At 32.4% G+C, this 24,123-nt stretch overlaps 1 protein-coding gene across 4 annotated transcripts in view; it reads right to left on the bottom strand.

Moving 5' to 3' along the window:
• The window catches only part of LOC139513010 (sugar phosphate exchanger 3-like), a 55,026-nt gene extending 35,648 nt beyond the window's left edge, over positions 1–19,378 (bottom strand). Inside the window, exons 1-3 of one of the 4 annotated variants that reach the window (XM_071301066.1) lie at positions 19,120–19,372; positions 6,382–6,541; positions 777–983 (exon numbers count right to left, since the gene is read on the bottom strand). In XM_071301066.1, coding sequence (XP_071157167.1) covers positions 777–983; positions 6,382–6,541; positions 19,120–19,161 — 409 coding nt within the window. In that variant the 5' untranslated portion in view covers positions 19,162–19,372. Of the gene's footprint in view, positions 1–776; positions 984–6,381; positions 6,542–19,119 lie in introns of all 4 variants that reach the window. The other 3 variants (XM_071301068.1, XM_071301067.1, XM_071301069.1) reach the window with 3 other exon arrangements.
• Between the last annotated feature and the right edge of the window lie 4,745 nt (positions 19,379–24,123).

Raw genomic sequence — 24,123 nt, 5'->3', positions numbered from 1 at the left:
ATCTTTAATGACTTGACAACAGTATCGTAATTATATCCCTTCTTAAGAAGTCTATTCAAAGGTTTTGTAAGTTTCTGAGGTGAATACTGACACCTTTGTGCTTTATAAAGAATATTTCCATAAAAATTGGATGTGAAATACCTGAACGTATTAGAGGTCTGCATGTTGAGCTATATTTACGAATGATGTCTTTATACCGATGATCAAATTTAGTAAATGTTTTGACTAGTTTGTGATATCGAAAACCCTGGTGTAATAATTTTTCAGTAATACATAAATTTCTCTCGTTAAAATCTAAAACATTGTTACATACACGAGCGAATCGTACAAGTTGAGATATATAAACACCGTAAGATGGTGACAAGGGAACGTCACCATCTAAAAACGGATAATTAACGATAGGAAATGAAAAATCATCCCTTTTATCATAAATTTTAGTATTCAGCATATGTATGTATTTAAAAAATTGATAGACTATGATAGTTTGATATATACATGTAAAGATATAACTATATAAAGAAAGGCGTTCAGTTGCTTGTATAAGTTATTTTTTTTTATGCTTTGTTTCCCACAACTCTGAAACAACTACGCAATTTCAATTTAAACCTTACATAGGAAATATTTTCCACGAAGATTCGTCAACGCAAAAATTGTCTTGTTTCTGAAGATGAGGGTCTAATAATTTTAGTGGGTCTTAACAATCAAACCGAAAAGGTAGCCATAGTCTTCACAGAAACTTACATAGACTTGCATATATATACAATCATATAACTAACCACTGATAAGAAAGTACAGGGCCATTAACCAGCTTTTATCTTCATAGAACGATACCATTTTTGTAGAACTCCATAACATTAGTATACCGATGGTACTCAAAACCATTCCAAAGGCTAGTACCCATGCTGATTTCAATTTTTGTCCAATAAGATTTGGTACAAAGCCAAGTCCAATTCCAGCATTTAACATTGAAGCAAACGCTTCCACTGGAAAAACAAATAACATAAATTAATTTTGATGACCAGTCCCCAAACACAATTTCATTTTAATGTCTAATTGATCTATTTAATGTCTAAACTCATTTTAGAGTAAACATGGACGGTAAACTATAGTGAGGACTCGGTATTTCAAATCATAAAAGTATAAACAGATAGGAAAGATATAACTGTTTTTCAATGTTTGTGTATTTTCCGGAGTAATGGTCTAAAATAATACCGCATATTGCGACATTTTGACCGAGTGTGTGATTTCACATACTAGCGTATGAGGCATGACTAGCAGGATATGCATACATTCCCAATGTCGTCTTCCGTTTAAATTACACAAGATTCCCTTATCGTTGGTTTTTCGTTTTGAATGGTTTTACACTAGTAATTTAGGGCCTCTTATAGCTTGGTGCTCGGTGTAAGCCAATGCTCCGTGATGAAGGACGAACATTTAAGTGTCATGAATACCTATGGAACGCCACAGCTGCCTTATGATAACAATAACCATATCATTACGGGTAAAGATATATCATGAAGCAAATGTTCTATACTATAACGACATTTGACTATAATATTCTGTCAATTTGCTATATCACTAAGTTATAGATATTTCATATCTTTTGGATAGTTTTATGGTGTTTCGTAAATTATACCATAGTTTTTGGTGAATCCCCCGGCAATGACCCCACGAGACGAAGTCGAGTATATAAAGACACTTTGATACAACATGGAGCTACCTTTTCATACTATTCTGTCATTTCACTTTGTTATGAAGATAATATTTCGTACTTTGAAGACATATTGATATAACATGGAGCTACATTTTCATACTGATTTGTCATTTAACTAAACTATTATGTGATATTGCTATGTCATAAAGATACATTTTTTACTATAAAGATATCTTAATATAACATAAAGCAACTTGTTCATACTATTTTGTCACCACAGTATATTATAACGATAAATTTGTATACTATACAATCATCTCGATACAACATGGAACAATTTTGTCATACTATTATGACATATAACTATCTTATAAAGACATATTTTAATATCAAGCTAGAGGTGTAATCTATATACCAGTAGACTATTTGATTACAATATAAGACCATTTCGTCATACCATAATACCATTTCACCATATCATAAGACCATTTCACTATATCATAAAACCATTTCACTATATCATAAGACCATTTCATCATACCATAATACCATTTCACCATGCATATCATAAGGCCATTTTATCATATCATAATACCATTTCACCATGCATATCATAAGGCCATTTTATCATATCATAATACCATTTCACCATATCTCAAGACCATTTTATCATACCATAAGACAACTCTAGGAATAGCGGCGAAAATTCCCGCGAAATTCATCCGCAACATCGATGGTAATGAGAGAGAGAAAAAGGCCGTGAAGGAAATTTTTTGGCGGGCCTTAAGAGATCGCCTTCTAGATGAATGAATTTATTGACTCAAATGTTGCATTTACCCTCAGCAATGCGGAGTTGCAAAGACTTGGTGCGACAAGATAGGCGACACATACAGATTGGTACCTCCCAAAAATAAATAACAAAAACTAAATAACATACAAGACAAAACCAAAAAGATGGTCTATATTCTTTTCGCCAAATTTTAATTATTATGACAGCAACCTGTTTGTTTAAGATGGTTTACTTAAAGCGCATCTTTGCAAATCATGTTGACAGGTACAATGCAAAATGTGTATAAACCCGTATCCCGTACCCATTACAATTAGCCGTATTCTTGAATATTATTATTTATTAATACAAATGTAGATGAGAGCCAGATCGGCATATGTTTAAAATGACATTATCGTTAAAATCATAATGATCTTTTAAACAAAGTTAACAAATCAATGCTGACAGTTGATAAATCTTTTCTTTTCTATATAAATTTTACAATTTTATCTAGTGTTATACATAGACACTTTCGGGTCAAAGGGGAAGGGGTGCATTTCAATACTCAATTGATTAGGGTGACTCTGGGGGTTCCTGTACCCTACCCTTTTCGTATGGTTAAGATTCTACAAATGCATACAGCATTTCAAAATTTGCGTAATGTAAAAGTGTGACTTTTTTCCATTTTGGTTTGGTTTCATGAGTTGTGTTAGAAAATTCACTACCAAAAATTTATTTTTTAACTTATCATATATTTCTGATATTTTCTCCTACATATTCACATAACAAGTAGCAGAAAAATGTAACATATTCCAGCCGCACGTCCTATAACCAAGGATTAATTTTGTAAAGTAACTATACAAATCCTTGCTGTAACCTAGTATCCTAGTATATAGGAAGTCTATGTTGAGATGACAATGTGCTGAAAACAATTATGTTTTGATATATTATTATTTGAAGGTGTTCAAGAAGTGTTCATCTCTGATATCCGTACTCAAACCGAACGGTAATTCCAGTATCAACATCAGACAGGTACGATACTATTGGGTGACTATAAAGTGCGATACGACATAGAAACGAATGAATAAACAGAAATAAACGAAACAAAATGAAAATAAATAAAAAATATAATAACATCGATGAGAAATATATATACAATATCCCGTTGAATTTGAAGTCTTAGGCTGGATTGTTCACGATTGAAAATAAACAACTGTGCCATGAGCGCATGATACGCCCTTCGTCTTGTGTGTGAAGTTTTATGCAATAATCATAAATAGTTTCTGAGATACGGCGCGACATGTGAATACAATCCTCATTTTACAAAACTAAAATTTTGAATCATCACCAAAAACTATACAGATCTTTATATTAATATAACAAAGAAATGTGTAAAGTTGTAAAGTATTAAGTAATAATCATTAATGTTTTTTGAGATACGGTGCGACATGTGCCCCCTCCCTTTTTATCCAAAAACTCAATTATAACTCTAAAAAAAAAATTTGTATCATCACCAAAAATTACACAGATCTACGGAAGCCGGTTAGTGTCAGGGTAGAGTTTTATTCTTAAGTCGTTATAACGACTTAGCTAACTTGTTTAAACGACTTAGCTAAGTTGTTATAACGACTTAGCATATTTATCTTGTTATAATAACTTAGCTTACTTGTTTTAACGATTTAGCTTACTTGTTTAAACAACTTAGCTAACTCGTTTAAACAACGTAGCTTACTTGTTAAAACGACTTAGCTAACTTGTTTAAACAACTTAGCTAACTTTTTATAACGACTTAGCTAATTTAACTCGTTATAACAACTTAGCTTACTCCTTATAACGACTTAGCTAAGTCGTTTTAACAACTAAGCTATCTCGTTTAAACAACTTAGCTAACATGTTTAAACGACTTAGCTAAGTTGTTATAACGACTTAGCATATTTATCTTGTTATAACAACTTAGCTAACTTGTTTTAACGATTTAGCTTACTTGTTTAAACAACTTAGCTAACTCGTTTAAACAACGTAGCTTACTTGTTAAAACGACTTAGCTAACTTGTTTAAACAACTTAGCTAACTTTTTATAACGACTTAGCTAATTTAATCGTTATAACAACTTAGCTTACTCCTTATAACGACTTAGCTAAGTCGTTTTAACAACTAAGCTATCTCGTTTAAACAACTTAGCTAACCTGTTTAAACGACTTAGCTAACTCGTTTAAACAACTTAGCTAACTTGTTTAAATAACTTAGCTTACTCGTTTAAACATGTTAGCTAACTTGTTATAACGACTTAGCTAAGTTAACTCGTTATAACAACTTAGCTAACTTGTTATAACAACTTAGCGAATATATCTCGTTACAACAACTTAGCTAACTTGTTTTAACAACTTAACTTACTCGTTAAACAACTTAGCTAACTCGTTAAAACGACTTAGCTAACTTGTTTAACACGAGATAGGTTCGCTAAGTTGGTATAACAAGTTAGCTAAGTTGTTTAAACAAGTTAGCTAAGTTGTTTAAACAAGTTAGCTAAGTCGTTTAAACGAGTTAGTTAGCTAAGTTGTTTAAACGAGTAAGTTAAGTTGTTAAAACAAGTTAGCTAAGTTGTTATAACGAGATAGATTCGCTAAGTTGTTTTTGGATTCTAGTAACATAGATGCGTCTGCTAGTACGATTGTATATGTTGTATACACTAAAAGTCATTTCCAAGCATCCGACATACAGACGCATTTGAAATTACTCATTATATTTGAAGGTGGGTTAATAACATTTATACTCTTGAAGCACAACACGCTTTGGTACTGGCTGTTTCCAATCGATATAAATGCCTAGTCCTAGATACTTGTGATGACGGAATTCTGAAACAATTGACATGCTTGGGCAGTGACAAATATTTGAAATACACACTTTCATTTTGTTAAGAACATGATGTCAAAAATATATACTGGTAATCAGTCATGTTAACATGTTTTTTTTTTAAATAAATAGTTAAACATCAAAATGCAAGCCGTTTAATGAAAAGCTGCAAAGCTTTGACGTTTGGTACAGAAGTAGGATGAAATAATTGAAAAACGACGTCAACTAACATTACCATTACTAAACCGAACACCGTGCGTAACGTACATGTATTATAGTCAAATGTCGTTATCGTATAAAACATTTGCTTCATGGTATATCTTTACCCGTAATGGTATGGTTATTGTTATCAAAAGGCAGCTGTGGCGTTCCATAAATACCACCTATAGCCATAGCCATAGCCTTTGTATTTTTTTTTCAGAACCGAAGCAACGTAGAAGCGCTTCACATTAAAAAATGAACGCACGATGACATAAAAAAGAGCGCACGATGACATTATAAATAAAATCATTCAAATCTTATAATTACATTTGTATGCTTCTTCCATGACAAATTAAGAGTTCTGTCAAGCATTATTTTAACATTGTCACGGAAAGTGCGTGAAGTCATATCCGTTGTATTGTATACGGAAACAAAATATGATATTGCAATTCGTGCCTCGAGATTATTGTCAGCCATTAAAATTACGCGTTCCAATGAAAAATGCATGTAACTGTCAACTTCTACGTCATTTTGGTCTCTGATTGAGAGTTGTATCATTGAGAGTTATACCACATCTTCTCAGTTTTATATGTAATGAAATAAAATTGATTTTAACATTATATACACTACTGTTGCCTATAGTTCATCCGATTTCTTCAAGCAATATTTTTATACATATATACATATTTTATTTCCATAAGCTTAACATACATTTCATTTGTTCAAGTTCTGCTTAGTGCAGGTGTACATGTACATGTATATGATCTCACCGTGTTTATGTACGATTATAGTATATATATAATAATATAAAAGGGAGTACATAATAATTAAAAAAATATAGGGGTTCATGTCTTTGTCTGATTTTTGTTTTGCCATCTACAAAATAGAACATAAACTAAGTTCTAACCTTCTTTTTGGTCATAACGAAATCTTGCTTTAATGTCATTTATATAAACATAAAATATTAGATTAGAGGCTAACATGGCGTGAGCGAGTCCTCCGGCTAGTAAAGACATCCATTTTAGATAATTGCTTTTTGTAGATAGCAAATTGGTGTTTTCTTCCTCCTGAAATGAAAACAAATATCTGATGACATGCATCTTAAGTGTACCACTTATTAATGTAATTAATGTGCTGGAAGTTACTATATCTGTAAACTAGTTTAGAGATTTGGTGTTTTTATGTGTGGGTGTGGGTGTGGGCCTTCTCCATCTACCACATTAAATTAATGTGATCACTTGTAGAATGTAGTTTGATATCCGTAATATTTTATCATTTAGTTTAAATGATCTGGGCAAAAGTCTTGTTTAAAAGGAGTCGTTGTCGAATGTCTATGCGATCGATTAACACTTTTTCATTTATACATAATGCTGTAAAATTATAATTAACTTCTGTGGAGTTGTAGGTGTTAAGTTTCATTTAACATGTTTAAGAATGTTATCATTTTCTCAGAAATTCGAAGTGTGTGGGATCGAGACCATTTATGCCAATATTTCCCGTTTATTAAGAACATGGCATTTAAAAATATATCTAAAATAAACAACTTATTCAAATGACAACAAGCTCATTGTCTTTAACGAAAGGCATTTGTATAAAACACCCCAAAAGTTTAAAACAGCAAAGCACCAAGAGAGAAATGATTGTGAAAGAATATCTAACGGCGGTCAAGTATTGAGAGACGATCGTGAAAGCTCTGGTAACGGATCGTGAAAGACATTTTTACAGAGGATGACCTTGAGGTCACTCCGATGTATTGTTATCGCTTAAATTTCCGTCATTCATAAATTATAGTCAAATTAGTTTTGGGTTTTCAACACCAGTGAAAAAAGTGCATTTTCATACCTGCGATTTCTGTTCTCCGGTTGTACGATGTTTCAACAAAATATGGAATCATTTCAGTTGTTGATTTAGTGGTGAAAATTTGACTGAATTATATCTTAATAAATACGATTTTATATGTTTAATTGGTGTTTCAGAAAGAGGTCAAGTGCTCTTGTTCATTCATAAAATTATCGTTCATTCATAAATTTATCGTAAAATAAAAATCACTACACAGGTTATACGTGTAATGTAAATGACCACCTGTAATCTAAAAATAGCGGTCTCACTAATAACGACAAGAAGAATTTTAGCGACAAGAAGCGTCAAGAACGGACAAGAAGAATAAATTAAGCGACAAGAAGACTATTTAGCGACATGAATATTAACTTCTCGTATCTCATGAGGATGACACATATCAAATGAACAATTATGTGTGGGACTTAGTTTTAAGAAATGATGCCGTCAAAGTAACACTATGAAAATATTTTTAGTAAGCTTAAATATATATTTATTTTTTACATGTTTATGTCTTGTAAGTTATTGTATTTCTGTCCCATTTTTCAACATTAGCGTCTCGAAAGGTGAAATGTTTTAACTGAATGGTTAATTTAAATTAATTATGAAAATTGTTAAAATTAAATAAATAAAAGTAATTATTGCCCAGTTACAAACACTACCAGGGGATAATCCATAATTACCCCCAACTTTAGCCTGGTAAACTTGTTGTCTCCTTGTGAAATATAAAACATATTAAAAATTATTTCCTGCTTAAGTCCTTTATTGATATAAAGTCAAAACATTCTTGCTTTTCACTAGACAGCAGGGGCGAATGCAGGAATTTTCGAAAGGGGGGGGTGCTAACCCAGGGCACCCAGGGCAAAGGGGGGGTGCAAAACATATGTCCCGATACAAATGCATTGATCGGCAAAAATAAAGGGGGGTGCGCACCCCCGGAACCCCCCCCCCCTGGATCCGCCACTGAGACAACCATATCCTGTCAGGTTTAATTCTTATATATGTAGATGAAAAATAAAAGTCCCCAAAACATTAACATGGCAGCAATTGCTTTTACAGCCTTTAAGGCTTTGATTTTTTTACAGAAGAGTGTCCACCATGCACTTGCACTGCACTATAATAATAGTAGAATAGAATTATCATATACAAATAGATGAAAATTATATATACATGCAATCGTAATATTAATAATATATATAACAACAAACCAGTGTATTCTCTACGACTATTATTATATAAGTATAATAGTCCAAGGTATACTGATTTCTTGCACTACAATATAATAGTTATTACGGTGAGGTTGAATTTCCTGTCATTTATTCATCATCCAAGCACGAACTTCTATCAGAAAAAAATATCTCTGTAAATTGACCCAAGTTTCAGGTATAGAGATGTAATCGGTTTCTGTGACATGCGCTTTTGACCATCCACAAGAACCTGCGGTCATCCGATGTTCAGTACTTCAGTACTTTGATTAAAATCGAGAAGACATATGAAAGGTCAATAAATATTCTAATTTAATTAAATACACAGACAAATTAACGACAAAATAAAACTGTCTGTCAAAATGGTTCAACATTATAATGTGAGAATATCCAGTTTTAAAAGTACATAGTTATTACAAAACAACAAAAGGCAGATTGCTTCTCGACATTTCAATGACATAAAAAAACGTAAACAAACACGATTTGTTTCACAAATTCGACTAGAAAAAATACTTTTTTCCGAATAAGGGCATTCTATTTGAATTAATCAAATGGTTCTGATAGTTATGTTTGTATAAACATAATCTGAAACTTGGTAAATAAAGAACTATTTACACAAAAATTGATTTTTTCGGATCGTGAAAGATGACGTACCGCATTTTTGAAGATCATGAAGAGGATCGTGAAAGATCTGATACTACGAAGACGTTCAAATTATTCTTCAATTATATCATAATTAATATTTGTTATTGGTATTGAGAAAAGCTAGATAGGTCAACATCTTAAATAGGTTAAAGCATGTCAAAGTATTAATATTTTCAGAAAATGAAATGTAAAATAGTTGGATGATTGTAGGATGAATCTTTTTATTGTCATGTGAAGTACTCACGAGTTACAGGATAACCATATTTTGTATATTGGATTCTATAAACTACATGACCGTCAGACAGGATTCACCTGACCCCGAATTTGCATTATTTCATGGATGAAGATTCATGTTTGTGGTCGAAGTCCGTATCGCGGATTCGTAAAGTTTAAGGATAACTGTCTGTTGTTATGATTGTAAGGTGTACATTTTCGACTTCTGCAAGGTTTCAAATAACATGGAACTCATTATTATGCATCATTCGGCAATGTTTGTTTTATGTTGTTTAGCCTTTTGGATATATACCTGTGTGCTATGGCGTCAAGGTATTTCGTGTATGGTGTACATGTCTGTCTGCATGTTTCATATATGACCATGGTGACGTCAATTGTATTTGATATATTGAATGATAGTAAGATGTCTATGTCTGGCTGTCGGTCAGGGATCGGAACACATTTATTTGGTGTACGGGATAATTGTACAGATCTGTATGGCATGGTTCATCTGACCTTGAACTCTTTTTATGAACCATTGACAATCTTAAGCGCATTTGACACTTCTAGTAAAACCCTTGATATTATAGACGTTCAACAAATATACTATCATAAGTAAAGCAGACGAGACATTACAGCATTTGCGCTCTGGTATTCTATAGTCTGTAGTACATAGTTAAATCAATCCACATCTGCGTTGTATATAAAGAACTTAAGAAAGTACTGTTTCAAAAAATGTTGGTTATCCGTTCAATCTCAAATTATTCATGAATGATGCTGTTTTGCTTTAATTTTTTGTTTGATGGATATCATTTTGGTTTAAACGTTGCATATCCATAAGTTATTGGCTAAATAGTGTCGGTCTGCCTGAATTGCACTTGACAGATTCTCAGAGCTGAATCTTTCACTCTTATTTAGACACGTTTTTAGTTGTTGTTTTTTTTTTTAACTTTCGAGGTAAAGTGTGAAATAGAAAAAATAATAGCTATAGGTTGCATTTCTGTAAATATTGACAATGCAATTTCCCATAGGAACTCCTTTTACGGCTTAAACTGGTAGTACCACTTTTACTAAGAAGTTTTGAAAAAATCTTATCCTAGAATTGAAAGTTCATATGCACTACAATTTGTTTAAAGGTCAAAATAAAGTGCTGTGCGGCATAATTTCAACGTTTATATGTCCTGAACATTTCTAACACAAATTTTCCTAACTACCCTTACCTCGAATGAAGGGTTACCACAGATTTTAATGTAAACAATATGCACATGTATATTTACTGGTAACATTCCCAGGTTATGTCTCTATGAGATGGAACACAGAGATCATAACTGGGAACCAGTATGTAAACAAAATTAATTTTCTATGAATATTCTGGATCTCCCCAAAAGAGGCGTGGTTTGAGAAACAGCTGCATTTACAAAGTGCAACCTATAATGTTCATCCTTATCAAAATAGTTACAGGCTTCAACCAGTAGCAGGTTTATCAAATGGTAAAAGAAATACTGATTTCTGATTACTAGTATTAAGTCTGATCACGCACTATCTTTCACGATCAAAATAATGCGTTGCCTGATCTTTCACGATCAAGTTTGATGGAAATTCAACAAAGTCAAGGTTTTCATATACAAATTAATGCTTTTAAGGGAAGAACATACTTTAATTTTACTGTACTATCAAATACACCAAAGATTAAATTTCAAATAGATCATGATAAACTGAATTATGACCATTATAGGTATAATAAGCGTATTATTTGTAATTAATTTTATAGACATGCATCGCGCCTTTAGTGTTTTTTCATAAAGTACTGCATATTTTTTTCTTCGGATTTGTTCCGCGTTTTGAAAATTAAGCGATTTTTTCAAAGATTTTGAACTAGAATTTACATTAGATGTCTTTCACGGTCCGTTACCAAAGCTTTCACAACCGTTTCTCAATACTTAGCCGCCGTTAGATATTCTTTCACGATAATTTCTCTCGTTAAACCGAATGACACCCGTGATATTACTCGAAATAAACATAAATAAAATTAAAAACCAATTGTTCAGAGAACAATTGAAGGTCTTTCCACCAGTAAGAATCTATTTAAAAATGAAAATATAAAAATTTGATTTTAAATGTCAGTTTCAGCATCAAATGACAGCTTATTCTACGCTGATTCCAAAAATATATGATTTCTATTTAGAAAATCTATAAAAAAGGGAGATAATCTTTTACTTCCGGTTTAAAAAGTTTACTTCCGGTATTGTTTGATAGTTTTCTTGACACCGATTCCAAAAATATATGGTTCTATATACTTTTACATTGATTTAGTACAAAAAAAAGCTACTTCCGATTGACAAAATGTCACTTCCGGTTGTTTTTTTAAAGGTCACATTGCTTACAACCTAATGCAAAAAGTCCCATGGCTTTATCATGTGTACATATGAAGTAAAAGCAAAGGTCAAAGTCTAGAGCGTTAAAAAAGCATATGACCTTGAGCTCAATTTCAAGGTCATAAACCAAGGACCTCAAATAAAAAGACTCTAGTCTCTACTTTATATTGTTAATGAGTTATAAAAAATTAGAATATGACCTTGACCTTTGACCTTGACCTTATTTTAATTTTTTGGGACCAAGGACCTCAAATCAAAAGATCCTAGGTCTCTATCACTTATGGTTTACAAGATAGAAATGCATATCACTTATATCAAATGCATAAGGGGAAATAACTCTCATATGGAGCGTTCATATCGCTTCGGTCAAAATAGGACAAGTCATAAGAAGGATATAACGAGCAATTTTGTAAAATAAATTTGTTGTAATCTTTTACGGTTGCGAAGGAGTTGTGATCACAAGGAAAACAGTGTTTGGGGAGATAACTCCTATAAAGAAAAGTATTCGGTTACGCAGGGTAAATTTCAAAAGCGCATAAACTGTTCGATATCATATACCAAATATCTAAGCGACATACTGAGAAACAAATGTTTATCGCAAGAACAAAATTTGGCGGAAGAAAAAAAAAATAATCAGAAGAAAAACAATAGGTCTTTCCACAGAAAAGTGGAAAGACCTAAATATAAACAGATAGTATTTTTTACGATCTGCTTGACTTCTTCATAGTGTAGGTTTAAAAGTATGTTTATCAACGATTTTAAGTGTATAAAATTGACCTTTTGTGGATCGATTCAGTCAACTAAATTGTTCAGCCTGATTTCACTTTCAATGTTGACATTAATTTCCCTTTTATAGCTAAATACATGCGTAACCAATCTCCAGCTTAGTGCTAAGGAGGTAAATAGAAGGTCACATGAATATGGATTCAATTAGGTCTTATTTTTCACTCACCAGTGAATGATTTTTAAATGATGTTCTTATCTTTTGAATAAAAAATAAACCAATTTGAGATGCTTTAAGCAAATTAATATTACACTATTATATCACTTTCATTAATGATTAAAAAGGATTAGCTAATGCCTTTTTTATAATCATTATTGTTTTCGAAATATGTATACATTTCGTTTTCTTATTTGATTGTACTTTTGGGAAAACCAACCTTCACAGAAAACAAAGTTTAGAAATGCCTGCAAATCGTCTCTTCATTTCATGCCAAGAACAGGGAAAATTGATAAATAGAATGAGACGAACAATGGCTTACTAAAAAGTGTGCCATTTCAAACAAAAAAAGTATATCCTTAATATCAAGTAGTAGAACCATGGTGATACGGTCTGATTAGTCAGAGGCTAAACGTCAGGTTCGGGTAAATCTGTTAACGGTATTTCTGTTATTTCATTGGTTATAAATACTATCTAATGGCTGCTTCGTGGCTGTTTCCGGAATGATTATGGGGGAAATGAAGGTCATTTTAATGTCTGATTGGCTATTAATGAGTGGCATGCATTATATGTTCAACGCGTCCGTAAGTGGGGTCGGATTGAAATCATGATACTAGGTTATAGGTACATATTATGATAAAGTGTTCATTTGCTGTAGTGATTAGTTATGATGATAACTCACCACAAACTGTCAATTTGGTACAGATTATAGAATCATGTGACAATGTGATGATTTAATCTTGAAATTATGTTGCTATTTTGGTAAGAAACTGTACATTTATGTATTATTGCTAGTCTCTAAAAATAGAACAGTAATGTGTATAATTTACACTTTAAACTGCGTATTAAAACGGTTAAATGATTGAGATACTTTTGTGTTAGATTTCTTCGTATAAAGCTTAGATTTTAAATAATTAATACACAAAACGTATGCTCTATGTATAAAAATAATAACCATTTATTTTTCATTGCTTGGACATATATGATCATATATTGATTAGAAAATATTAAAATCACGGAATTTACCGAAGATGTAATTTCGTTTCCAGGACTTTCATCGCTTCATTGATTTCTGGTGTAAATAAACAAACCCGACGATACTGATTAGAAAATTACAAGGTGAGCAATATGGTTTCTTATGTGCAAAGAAGCCTACACCAAGCATCACGGTATTGTTATTGGCAAGGGTTTCAGTGCACTATAGGATATATAGTGTCAGCTGTTGAAAATTATATAATTTAGCTTTTTACAATGCACAGCTCTATATTTGACAATGACCCCCAAGGCAATCATTTTATACGATCCTTCGAACCCAAAAAACTTGCAACACAGTGAACTCCCAAAAAGATGTTTGCATGTGGGGTAGACAGTTTGATGATCTTTGATGTACTCGTACATGATGATTTATTCTTTGGAGTTGTCAGGAGGCTGATTTAGAAGGGGGTCAGGGGGCTTGCCATCCTTTTCTGGGAAATTTTATGGGCCTGCACTTATGAAAATTTCTGGATCCGCCACTGGTTGTTGGACCATAATAGTCCCAGTATGGACACAGTGGTGATCAGCAGTCATTATAAAAAAGAAGATGTGGTATCATTGCCAATGAAACAACTGTCTACAAGAGACCAAAATGACTCAGACATTAACAACTATAGGTCACCGTACAGCCTTCAACAATGATCAAAGCTTATACAACACAGTCAGCTATAAAAGGCCCTGATATGACATGTATAACAATTCAAACCAGAAAACCAAGGCCTTATTTATATACAAAAATGAAGGAAAAACAAATATGTAACACATAAACAAACGACAACCACTGAATTACAGGCTCCTGACTTGGGACAGAAACATACATAAATAATGTGGCGGGGTAAAACATGTTAGCGGGATTCCGATCCTCCCCCTAACCTTGGACAGTGGTACATGTATAACAGTACAACATAAGAACATACTATAAAAATCAGTCAAAAAAGGCTTAACTCATCAGATTGCCCATTGATATATCAAAAGCACTGAAAACTTCATTTGATATGTCTGATTTCAATTTATTCACATCATCAGGTCTTACACTTAGTATATTTTTTCGTGATGAACATTACTATTTGGTTGATTATGTAGGAAATCACTGAAGCATGACTGGAGAAGTTGCCCCCCCCCCCCCCCCTTATTGTCCCAGCTGACCTGAGAATCTGTCCCATATTAACCATTAACGTCATACGACAATTACTTTTCCATTGTGGCATCATATATTTTGTATTAAAACATCAAAATTTTACATGGAATATATGTGATGTACATGCATGTACAGTTTGTAATGGCAGACATATACATATTGTAGCAATAAGGTGTATCCAAAGCAAAATAATTAATAATAAATCAACTCAATGGATAGAAGCATACTGGTAAGTCATTTTTTTTTCACACAGCATCTGCATAAAGTGATGAGATATAAATCAGGAGATCAATCACTGGTTTTAGAAGTCAAGAATTTTTATATTTTACTTATTCGGGTAGATACATGTACATGTAACACAACATTTATCTTGTCATAATACCTGTACGCTCAGTGTTCTTCATGAAAACTATCACACTGATTTTAAATCATTATAGGAAAGCACAGTGTATAAGCAAACATTTCAGGAGGCAAAGAGTCTATTATAGGCTGACTGCAATAGTCTGTATATTATCTGAAAAAGCTTAGTTCTTGTCAACTTTCTTATTATTTCAAACATTTAAATAGATGTCTCCCAAATTTGGTGTATTTCTTTTAGCTTTTTTTAAAGTCATTTTCATTTATTTTTCAACCCGGCCCAGAAATATGTTTAATATAGCTGATTTAGAGAAAGACGACCTGAGTCACCTCTAACAAAGGCTATATTTATTGTCACTGCAAACATTTTACCTGTTCAACACCAAATGCTGTCAAGATTGGGGCCCCTGGCCATGGCTCTTTTTTTTCATAATTTATCTTACATGTACATCTCCTTTGAATTTGTTTGCTTATTTGTTCTATGGTCTATCTATACAGATCTATCTATATACCACATTTTCATGGTCCCACAAAAATGTTTAAAATGTATACATTTGACTTTTTTCTAGCTTCTCTCATGTGATAGCCATACCTTTTTGGTCACTATCTATGTGTTGCGTTTAAATATGAATTGTAACACTTTACAGTGACTGAACAGGTAAAACAAATACTTCTCAAGAAACAGAAAAAAGAAGACTACTTGGGACAGCACCAGACTACATGTGTGAATAAAAACTCAGATCGGAATAGCATGGAGGATATGATATGTCCTTGTGAATAAGCAAGGAAAGCTTTTAATAATAGTGCCTATTTTTTAATTTACTAGATTAGTCATTCATTATTTGTGCAAATTTCAACATAATTTGTCATAAATCCTTATCTAACTTTACTCAAACTTTCAGTGGTGGATCCAGAAATTTTCATAAGCAAGAGCCCACTGACTGCCTAACTGAAGGGACCAACTCCAGTCATGCTTCAGTGATTCCCCATAAAAACAACAAAATTTTTCCTAAAAAAGGGGTGGCCCAGGCCCCCGAAAAACCTCTAACTCCACCTCTGACTTTAATTTCATATGACATTCACAAGTGTTTCATTCACCAAAATACTGGTGCGTTTCTGTGATAAATATCATGCACAATTTTATAAATGAGAGGGGAAAGAAGATCTACATGTGGTGTACCTGCACATGACAATTGCAAACTGCTAAATTTTTCTTATCACAACCAATCAACTGATCATGCTGATACTGACATCACCAGAGAGTACACATCAAATGAAAAATCACAAATAACTGATACATATTATCAGATATTACAGAATTAAATATTATGTTTCAAATTTATTACAAAAAAATGTGTTCTCAATCTTGTAGATAGATATTACTGGATCTCATATACATGTAAGTACCAAAGACAACTGTCTATCCAAGTCACAATTTATAAAAGTAAACTATCAAAGGTTGTAGTTTGGTCTTCAACGCAAAGCTTGGTTCACACAAAACAGCAATTTTATATAGTCCATATCAATCATGACAATGGCGTTTGGGGTTAAACATGTTTTCGTAGGTAAATAATATTGCCATGGAACTTTTTTCATGAGAGTGTTATAGTCTATTGAGTATTTACTTCCTGTTTGATGGAATAGTGAAATATAAGTCAATACGTTCTTGCTCAATCCTATGTCGCTTTGAAGGTGTCATGATTGTAATCCTCAGCTTAAGCAATGTGTTACTGTAATTTGAATTTCAAAATGACTGAGCGAAGTTTTTCGATATTATACAAAGTCGATATAATGTAAAATTTAAATTTAAAAGCAGCTTCATGTGGCTTCATGCCTAAAATCTTCTAGTATGTCAAAGTAACGATGGCGTTACATTGATTTTAAATGCATATATAAACAGTGGGAGGGAGGTACGTTTGCAGTTGCGACAAATATTCACCAAAGATCAAATGAAGTGGATGTCAAATAGGCCCTTTAATTCATTCTGGCACCTGCCTTATGGAGGGTATTTATACCCATTTCAACGTTAGAAGAAGGAAGTCTTTAATTTCATTTGATTTGAAGCATCAAAGATGGGTCCACGTAAGCGCAACAACTCTCATTCAAAGCGCGTTTTATATGACGCGAGATATTTTTTGTCTGAAGTGAGCAAGTTTTATGCCGTAATAGGAAAGTCCTAGTGTGAGATATATATTGTCTGTATTTTTTTTTATGTCATGAAGGAAATTAGATACATTTTTTTGTTTATTTATATATTGAACAAGTAGTTTTATTGTATAATATTTTTATTTACACTTTACATTTTAACCATGAAGGATTCCGATGTAGATTCAGTCCTGGTGCGAGATATATATATTACTAGCTAGTATTGCCTTTCGTCATGAAGGAAGTATAGTCGCTGGTATAAGATATTTTTTGTTGATGTTATGGCATATGAAAGATTCCGATTAAGCATTCTCGTATGAGAGACTTGTATCTGTGAAATGTTATGAATGAAGTACTCTAGCATTTATTTGGATATATAGCGTATGTTTTATGCCATAATGGAGGAAGTATTTCGTGTAGTCCGAGATTACTTTGACGTCCAACGGCTGTTTTGCCAGACAAGCTGGGACCGTGGGACGTCAGAGCTCATCCCATATCTAAAAGTGGATATTTCCCCATTCAAAATAGATGCGCTACTTCATTTGCATAAATCATCACCTTTTCCCCGTGGTCACGTGATAATCTTGCCGTCCTTTTAAAAATAAAAGTAAAAATGTCGGAATCGATTGGTCACTGTGAAAACTGTTTAAATATGGAAAAATAAAGGGTGGCAGGTAGGTGAAGCTTACATAAATGAAGAGATAAATGAAAAATGAACAAATTGATACCCGTTTTATATAATTCCAAGGTCGTTAGTTAGCACCAGAAGCGACGAAGCAGCGCATCTATTTTGGATGGGCAAATATCCACTTTTTGAAATGGGACGCGCTCTGACGTCCCACGGCCCCAGCTTGTCTGGCAAAACAGCCGTTGGACGTCAGAGTAATCTCGGACTACATTTCGTGGTGTGATATCTTCTGGGGTTTTTGTGTATGTCATGAAGGATTCCGATGAAGTGATTCGGTAATATAATCTACTGCCTATAATTTAGTAGTAAAGATATTTGGTCAACGAGACGCACACATATCATTCTATATGACCTTTAAATTATGTCTAGTAACCTTTACTTGTGAAATAGGTCATATACATGTAGTACGCCCTACAGCTATGGTCATTTAATCTGGACATGAATCTTTTTAGCTGTTATTATTTATTATATTGACATTTTCAAAAACGGTTTTAGTTTTTATAAGCTGATATAATGTCTTCTCCTGTTCTGTTTTTATTCTTGATTTTTAGTTAATATGTTATTTTTCCTTTAAATGTATTATGTTATCTTTGCCGAAACTTCAATGTTAGGAAGACATTACAAAGTCAGATACAATATGACGCACAAACATTCAATCTTGCAAATAAACACTCGAGGCATATAAACATGTTAAAATTTGAAGAAAAGTATTGTTTTCCATTAAATTTTCGTTGTAAAAGTGTAACGAAACGAAAGTTTAACAGACGAGATTTATGGGATTAGTGTTCATCTTGGTGATGCTGAAAAAAAGTTAATACACGCTACGTTTTGGTCCGAGCCTACTCTCATAGTGAAAAGAATAAAATTACAGAAGAATGAAAACTTGATCAGTAAATATCAACCATATGGATATCATATAATCCTTATATCTATGATAAGTTTATTTAAAGGCAGTCTATTGAACTAAACATAGGATGTCATAGTATAACATGTATAATATTATTTGATAAACCATATAGATACACTGGTATACAAACTTGTTATGAATGAAAATAATTTAGTACTTACCTTTTCCATCCTCGTCAACCTTTTTTTGTATACGTAATCCATTAGAATTCTATATCAACATCTGTTACTTTGTTTTACATGAATTTATTAAAATCAATTCGATGAGGTGATTTCATTTTCACGCTAGAATGAACATTACTTATGATCAACAAAAACATGAAAAGTTTAAATACTTTCCAGTTCAATAGCTTTGTTGATAACGCACCAATGGTTCGTGTATAGTTTGATTTAAAATTCAACCTCTTTTTATGCCCTCGCAACTAAAAGTAAAGGGAGGCCTCAGCGCATATTGTTTTACCCCTGTCCTTCTTATTCCGTATAACTCCTCCTACAGTTTGAATCCTAGGAAGATTTCACTTTGGTGTCTGTTTGTTCATATATTGAAGTTGACGTGCATGTTGTCAGGGTTTTGATTTTTTATTAATATTTCACTTTTTTTGGGAGATAGTTGAACTTTTTAGTATTTGCATGCTTAAGAGGCGCGTTTCAGGATAACTCCTCCTACAGTTTGAATGCTAGGAAGTATTTCATTTTGCTGGCTGTTTTACGTATATTGAAGTTGTGCATGTGGTCTGCGGTAACATCAATTGTGTCTTCCAGACAATAGTATCTCAAAGATAGTCAGTCCTACATTAACTTTGTTATAAAACAGTTCCTTCAGAGTTGAGTGCGGGTGCACCACTTTGTCTTATTTAAATTTGAAAATAAAAAAAGATTCCAAATAACTGATGAATTTTAATTTTCTAAATTGAATATTTTAAATTATATTAGTTTTGATGCTAATAACCTCACAATTTAAAACGTGCTTCCGTTTTAAAAGATTGATTTTATGATATTGTAAAATTAAAAAATGAATTTAACTTTATTTATCTTTTTAAAATTTAGCATTTCTGTCACCAAAACAAGTCTAGAGGAGTCATTATGGTCCCTTTTTTGTTTCGTTCATATGACCTAAAAAAAACCACCTCAAACACCCAAAACCTTATTGAAAATGATTGTTAGATATATGTAGTCTTAGACTATAGTAACTACATAAAATAAACTGTTTCACCATTTATTAAATTTCTACAAAAAAAATCATGTTTCGGTCGAAGTGATTTGGCAAATTATTTTGTAAATTTTATGTTTTTGTCAAATTTTGCACCGAAGAACATTGGAATGACTTTACTTCAAACATAAATATGGTATTGGATCACGATGTCCGTCTTAATATACACTTTTCGAATAAATACTTAAAATTTCTCAAATCTCTCAAAATTGCTGTTGGAAATTTAAAAACATACTTTGAGCTATAGGACTGGTATATGGGAGACAACTCTTGCACTTGAATTGAAAGTCATTTCTATTTTGTGCGTTTTAAAATTATAATATATAATAGCAGCAATTTAAACAGTGATCAAACATTTATGTTGTTTACATTTGGCTGTGAGAATGGTGCAAACAGGTGGTCCGAGACCATGTAGTTATTTCGTAGTGCATTTCTTTTTATTATAGTGACAGCACAATTTTGACTTATGCACATAAAAAGAATGCAAAGATAAAATGTAGATGGTTTTGTAGGGGAGAATTGAATTTTGTCCCAAAATTATCCTGTGCCTTGTAAGCCAACTTGTTGAAATATTTTGAAAATTTCAAATGGTCAAATTCGATAAAAATGTTTGTGATTTTCAAGATTAATAAACAAGAAATTTTTAAGTCATTTTTATAGGAATTTTTTTTCTGGCAGAGTTTATATAGCAACATTTTAATATAAATTCAGTGAAATTTAGTCCTTTTCTTTTCTATCTCAGAAATAGATTACCTTAGCTGTATTTCGCAAAACTTTTAGGAATTTTGGTCCTTAATGCTCTTCAACTTCGTACTTTATTTTGGCCTTTTTCACTTTTTTGGATTCGAGCGTCACTGATGAGTCTTTTGTAGACGAAACGCGCGTCTTGCGTATATACAAAATTTAGTCCTGATATCTATGATGAGTTTATTTGCAGATTCTTTGACAATTGAGAACGCTTCTATTTCTTTTTTTTTTTCAACATGAAATTAATGACATGTAAAAAGGTAAAATAAAATCAATAAACCCGTCTGAGAATAATTTCGAATGACTAAATATTCGAGATTGCTTAAGAACCCGAATTATCTTTCAGAAAATTTTCTTGCCAAAAGAGCCATTTTTGGTTGTCGGTGTTTTTAACGCAAACACGAAAGTAAATATTTTATACATTGTAAGATTATCCTTTTTTTTTTTAAACTCGGTCGTCATCTTGACAAATTAGTACCGGTTTAATTTTTTTATTGCATGAATGCACAACAGAGTATATTAAGCCAAAAATAAATAAAAGTTCTCTATAGACTCTTGTTGAATTTGTAAGCTTTTTGACCCTTTGTTTAGTATTACTAACCCATACAATTAAAATAAAATATCATGTATCCGTAAAATGAGGTGCGGTGGTACTTCAATTCGACAGAAACACAATAACACAAATATCATAAGACATTTCGTAGTCAACATGCTGCGTTCAACAATAGACAAATGATGCGTCCGTTTTCTGCTTGCCATGACAGGTACAAGAGTTTGTTCAATGTATTGTTGCTATTTATTTTTGAAATTATATCTTATGATGTGTGTTACTGTTGATGTATTATTTCAAAAAAATATATAATATAAACAATTTATCTTATTTCATCTTAAACTTACAAGAGCTTGATTTATAATAAGAATTTTACTTCAAACAAAATTCAAAGTTAAACTTTTATTAAACTCGAAGGGATAGTTTTCATTGATTTGAAATAAAAATAAGCCAATTCGACGATCAACTTTAAGAAAAACAATTTTAACCGGTATACTGAAAACGTTAAATTTCAAATCATTTAGCAATCAATTTTTCACATCATTTGATTTCGGATTATATAATGACAATCTTGCTTCGTTTCTTCACAAATATTTTTAAAGGGGTCTGGTTGGGGTATTTCACTCTTTATATAGCAACAATTTACATGAGATTAGTCTGCCTACTGTGCATTACGTTCCGACATTATTCGATTTTTCTCAAATGACATAATCCAAACAACTGACATTACCTTAGATACTATACTTCGTCATATCGGGATGAATGGAGATGCGTCACACTAACGTATTTTAAAACAACCATATTTACAAGGACAATCCCAAACACAAAGGGAGTACTAGGATACCTGGAAGTATGTTATGGTGTTGGAAACCTCCGGCCCCATCGACAGGAATCGATAAACTAAACAGATATAAACCGATTGATCTCCATATACCAGTTAGGGGCGTCATTGACCAACCGAGGCCCCCAAAATACCCATTCTAGTTAAAATCTCTGCCGGGTAGAGGTCTGTGGTATGCATGTTCTGATGTACTAAATTTTCCAGCGCCCCGAATCAGTATAGAACCCGGGAATTTAAGCACCCTAGTCATCGATGATACCACTAGATCACAAACCCAAACTAAAATTGTAAACATACTATATATTCCATTTTCAATTTTATATAAGAAATTATATTTTATACTAGTCATTGTAGTTCAAACAAACGTTTATTAATGGAATACACATTACCTAATATACGAATTTATTTTTAGCATTGCATTAACCATGTCTTCTTTGACTATCCATGGCGTTAAAATACTAAATCCCTGGGATGTGTTTTATTTGATTTTATAAAAATCTCTGATGCATGTTTTTTTTTTTTTATTATTCATTGTTTTTGGCTTTTATCAAGCTTTCAGTAACTGCGAGTACCCTCAAATCGTACTTTCTAATATACTTTTTAATATAATACATGTACCAGCTTTGATAGTGTTTGGTATGACTATACAATCTATCAACAACACAATTATTTAGTTTATTTTAGTATAAAAATTATTTCCGTTTTCCATTTATACTGTATTCCTTACAACAAAATTATTTTTTATAAAGCTGTGTATATTGTTCCTTTTGGCGGCTTTTTATTCTATTTTGTTTTCTGAAATGTTTTAACATAATTATGGCCCCTTAATTTATTGATTTCGTATTCACATTGTGTCATAGATCAAATATATTCGTCCAGTGTATGTTCACTATTGTTGTAAAATATGTCTTTTGATAGAGATAAGCTATTTCAATTGCTATATTATAGTGTGTCTTTTTAGGTTGTGATGTTCCACTATTGTTTTAGATGAGGGCGAAGGTTGGTACATATTAAAACGCTTAAACCCGCTGCATTTGTTGGCACCTGTCCTAAGTCAGGAATCTGATTTTCAAGTGTTGTTTTTGTTGATGTGATTCACAAGTGTTTCTCGTTTTTATATAGATTAGACCGTTGGTGTTCCTCTTAGAATGGTTTTACACATATCTTTTCTATGGCCCTTGATAGCTTGCTGTTCTGTGTGAGCTAAAGCTCCGTGGTGGAGACCGTTCATACCACATCTTCTTACATCTATTTATCAATGGAATTCGCAATACCGAGGGAGAACACAAGAAAAACGTACGAATATCAAGTACAGATATGCAAGTCACAATATCAGTCATAATACACAGTTGCTTATTGTTATAACATAATTATTTCCAGTAAAAATCAATTATGCATTTACAGGGTTACGTTCAATGGCATATCGGCTACGTAGGGCTACGTAAATTTTGTCTACTGAACGAGTAGCTAGCCTAGCTGCTATCAATATCTATGTAGCAGCTAGACTAGCTACACGTCCAATAGTCACAAATCTACGTACATGTAGCCATTTGTAGCCGCTAAGATATTGAACGCAACCCTGTTATATTGCTAACTAAAGCAGAACAAAATTTACGATCACACATCCATGTTATCGATATCTACTTTTTTGTCATTCGTTTTAATTGACGGTAAAATGCATTGTTTCAAAGCTTACGGATGTCAAGTTGGTTCAATATTCAACATTCAACATTCAATTTTTTTTTGTTTTATTTTTTTTTCTTGTATTCATTTTCAACATTCGATTTCAACATTCAACATTCGATTTCAATATTCAAC

The sequence above is a fragment of the Mytilus edulis genome, chromosome 2 (assembly GCF_963676685.1).
Source record: "Mytilus edulis chromosome 2, xbMytEdul2.2, whole genome shotgun sequence".
Lineage (NCBI taxonomy): Eukaryota > Metazoa > Mollusca > Bivalvia > Mytilida > Mytilidae > Mytilus > Mytilus edulis.
The sequence above is the reverse complement of the archived record's forward strand: the minus strand, read 5'-3'. Positions and strand labels throughout refer to the sequence as shown.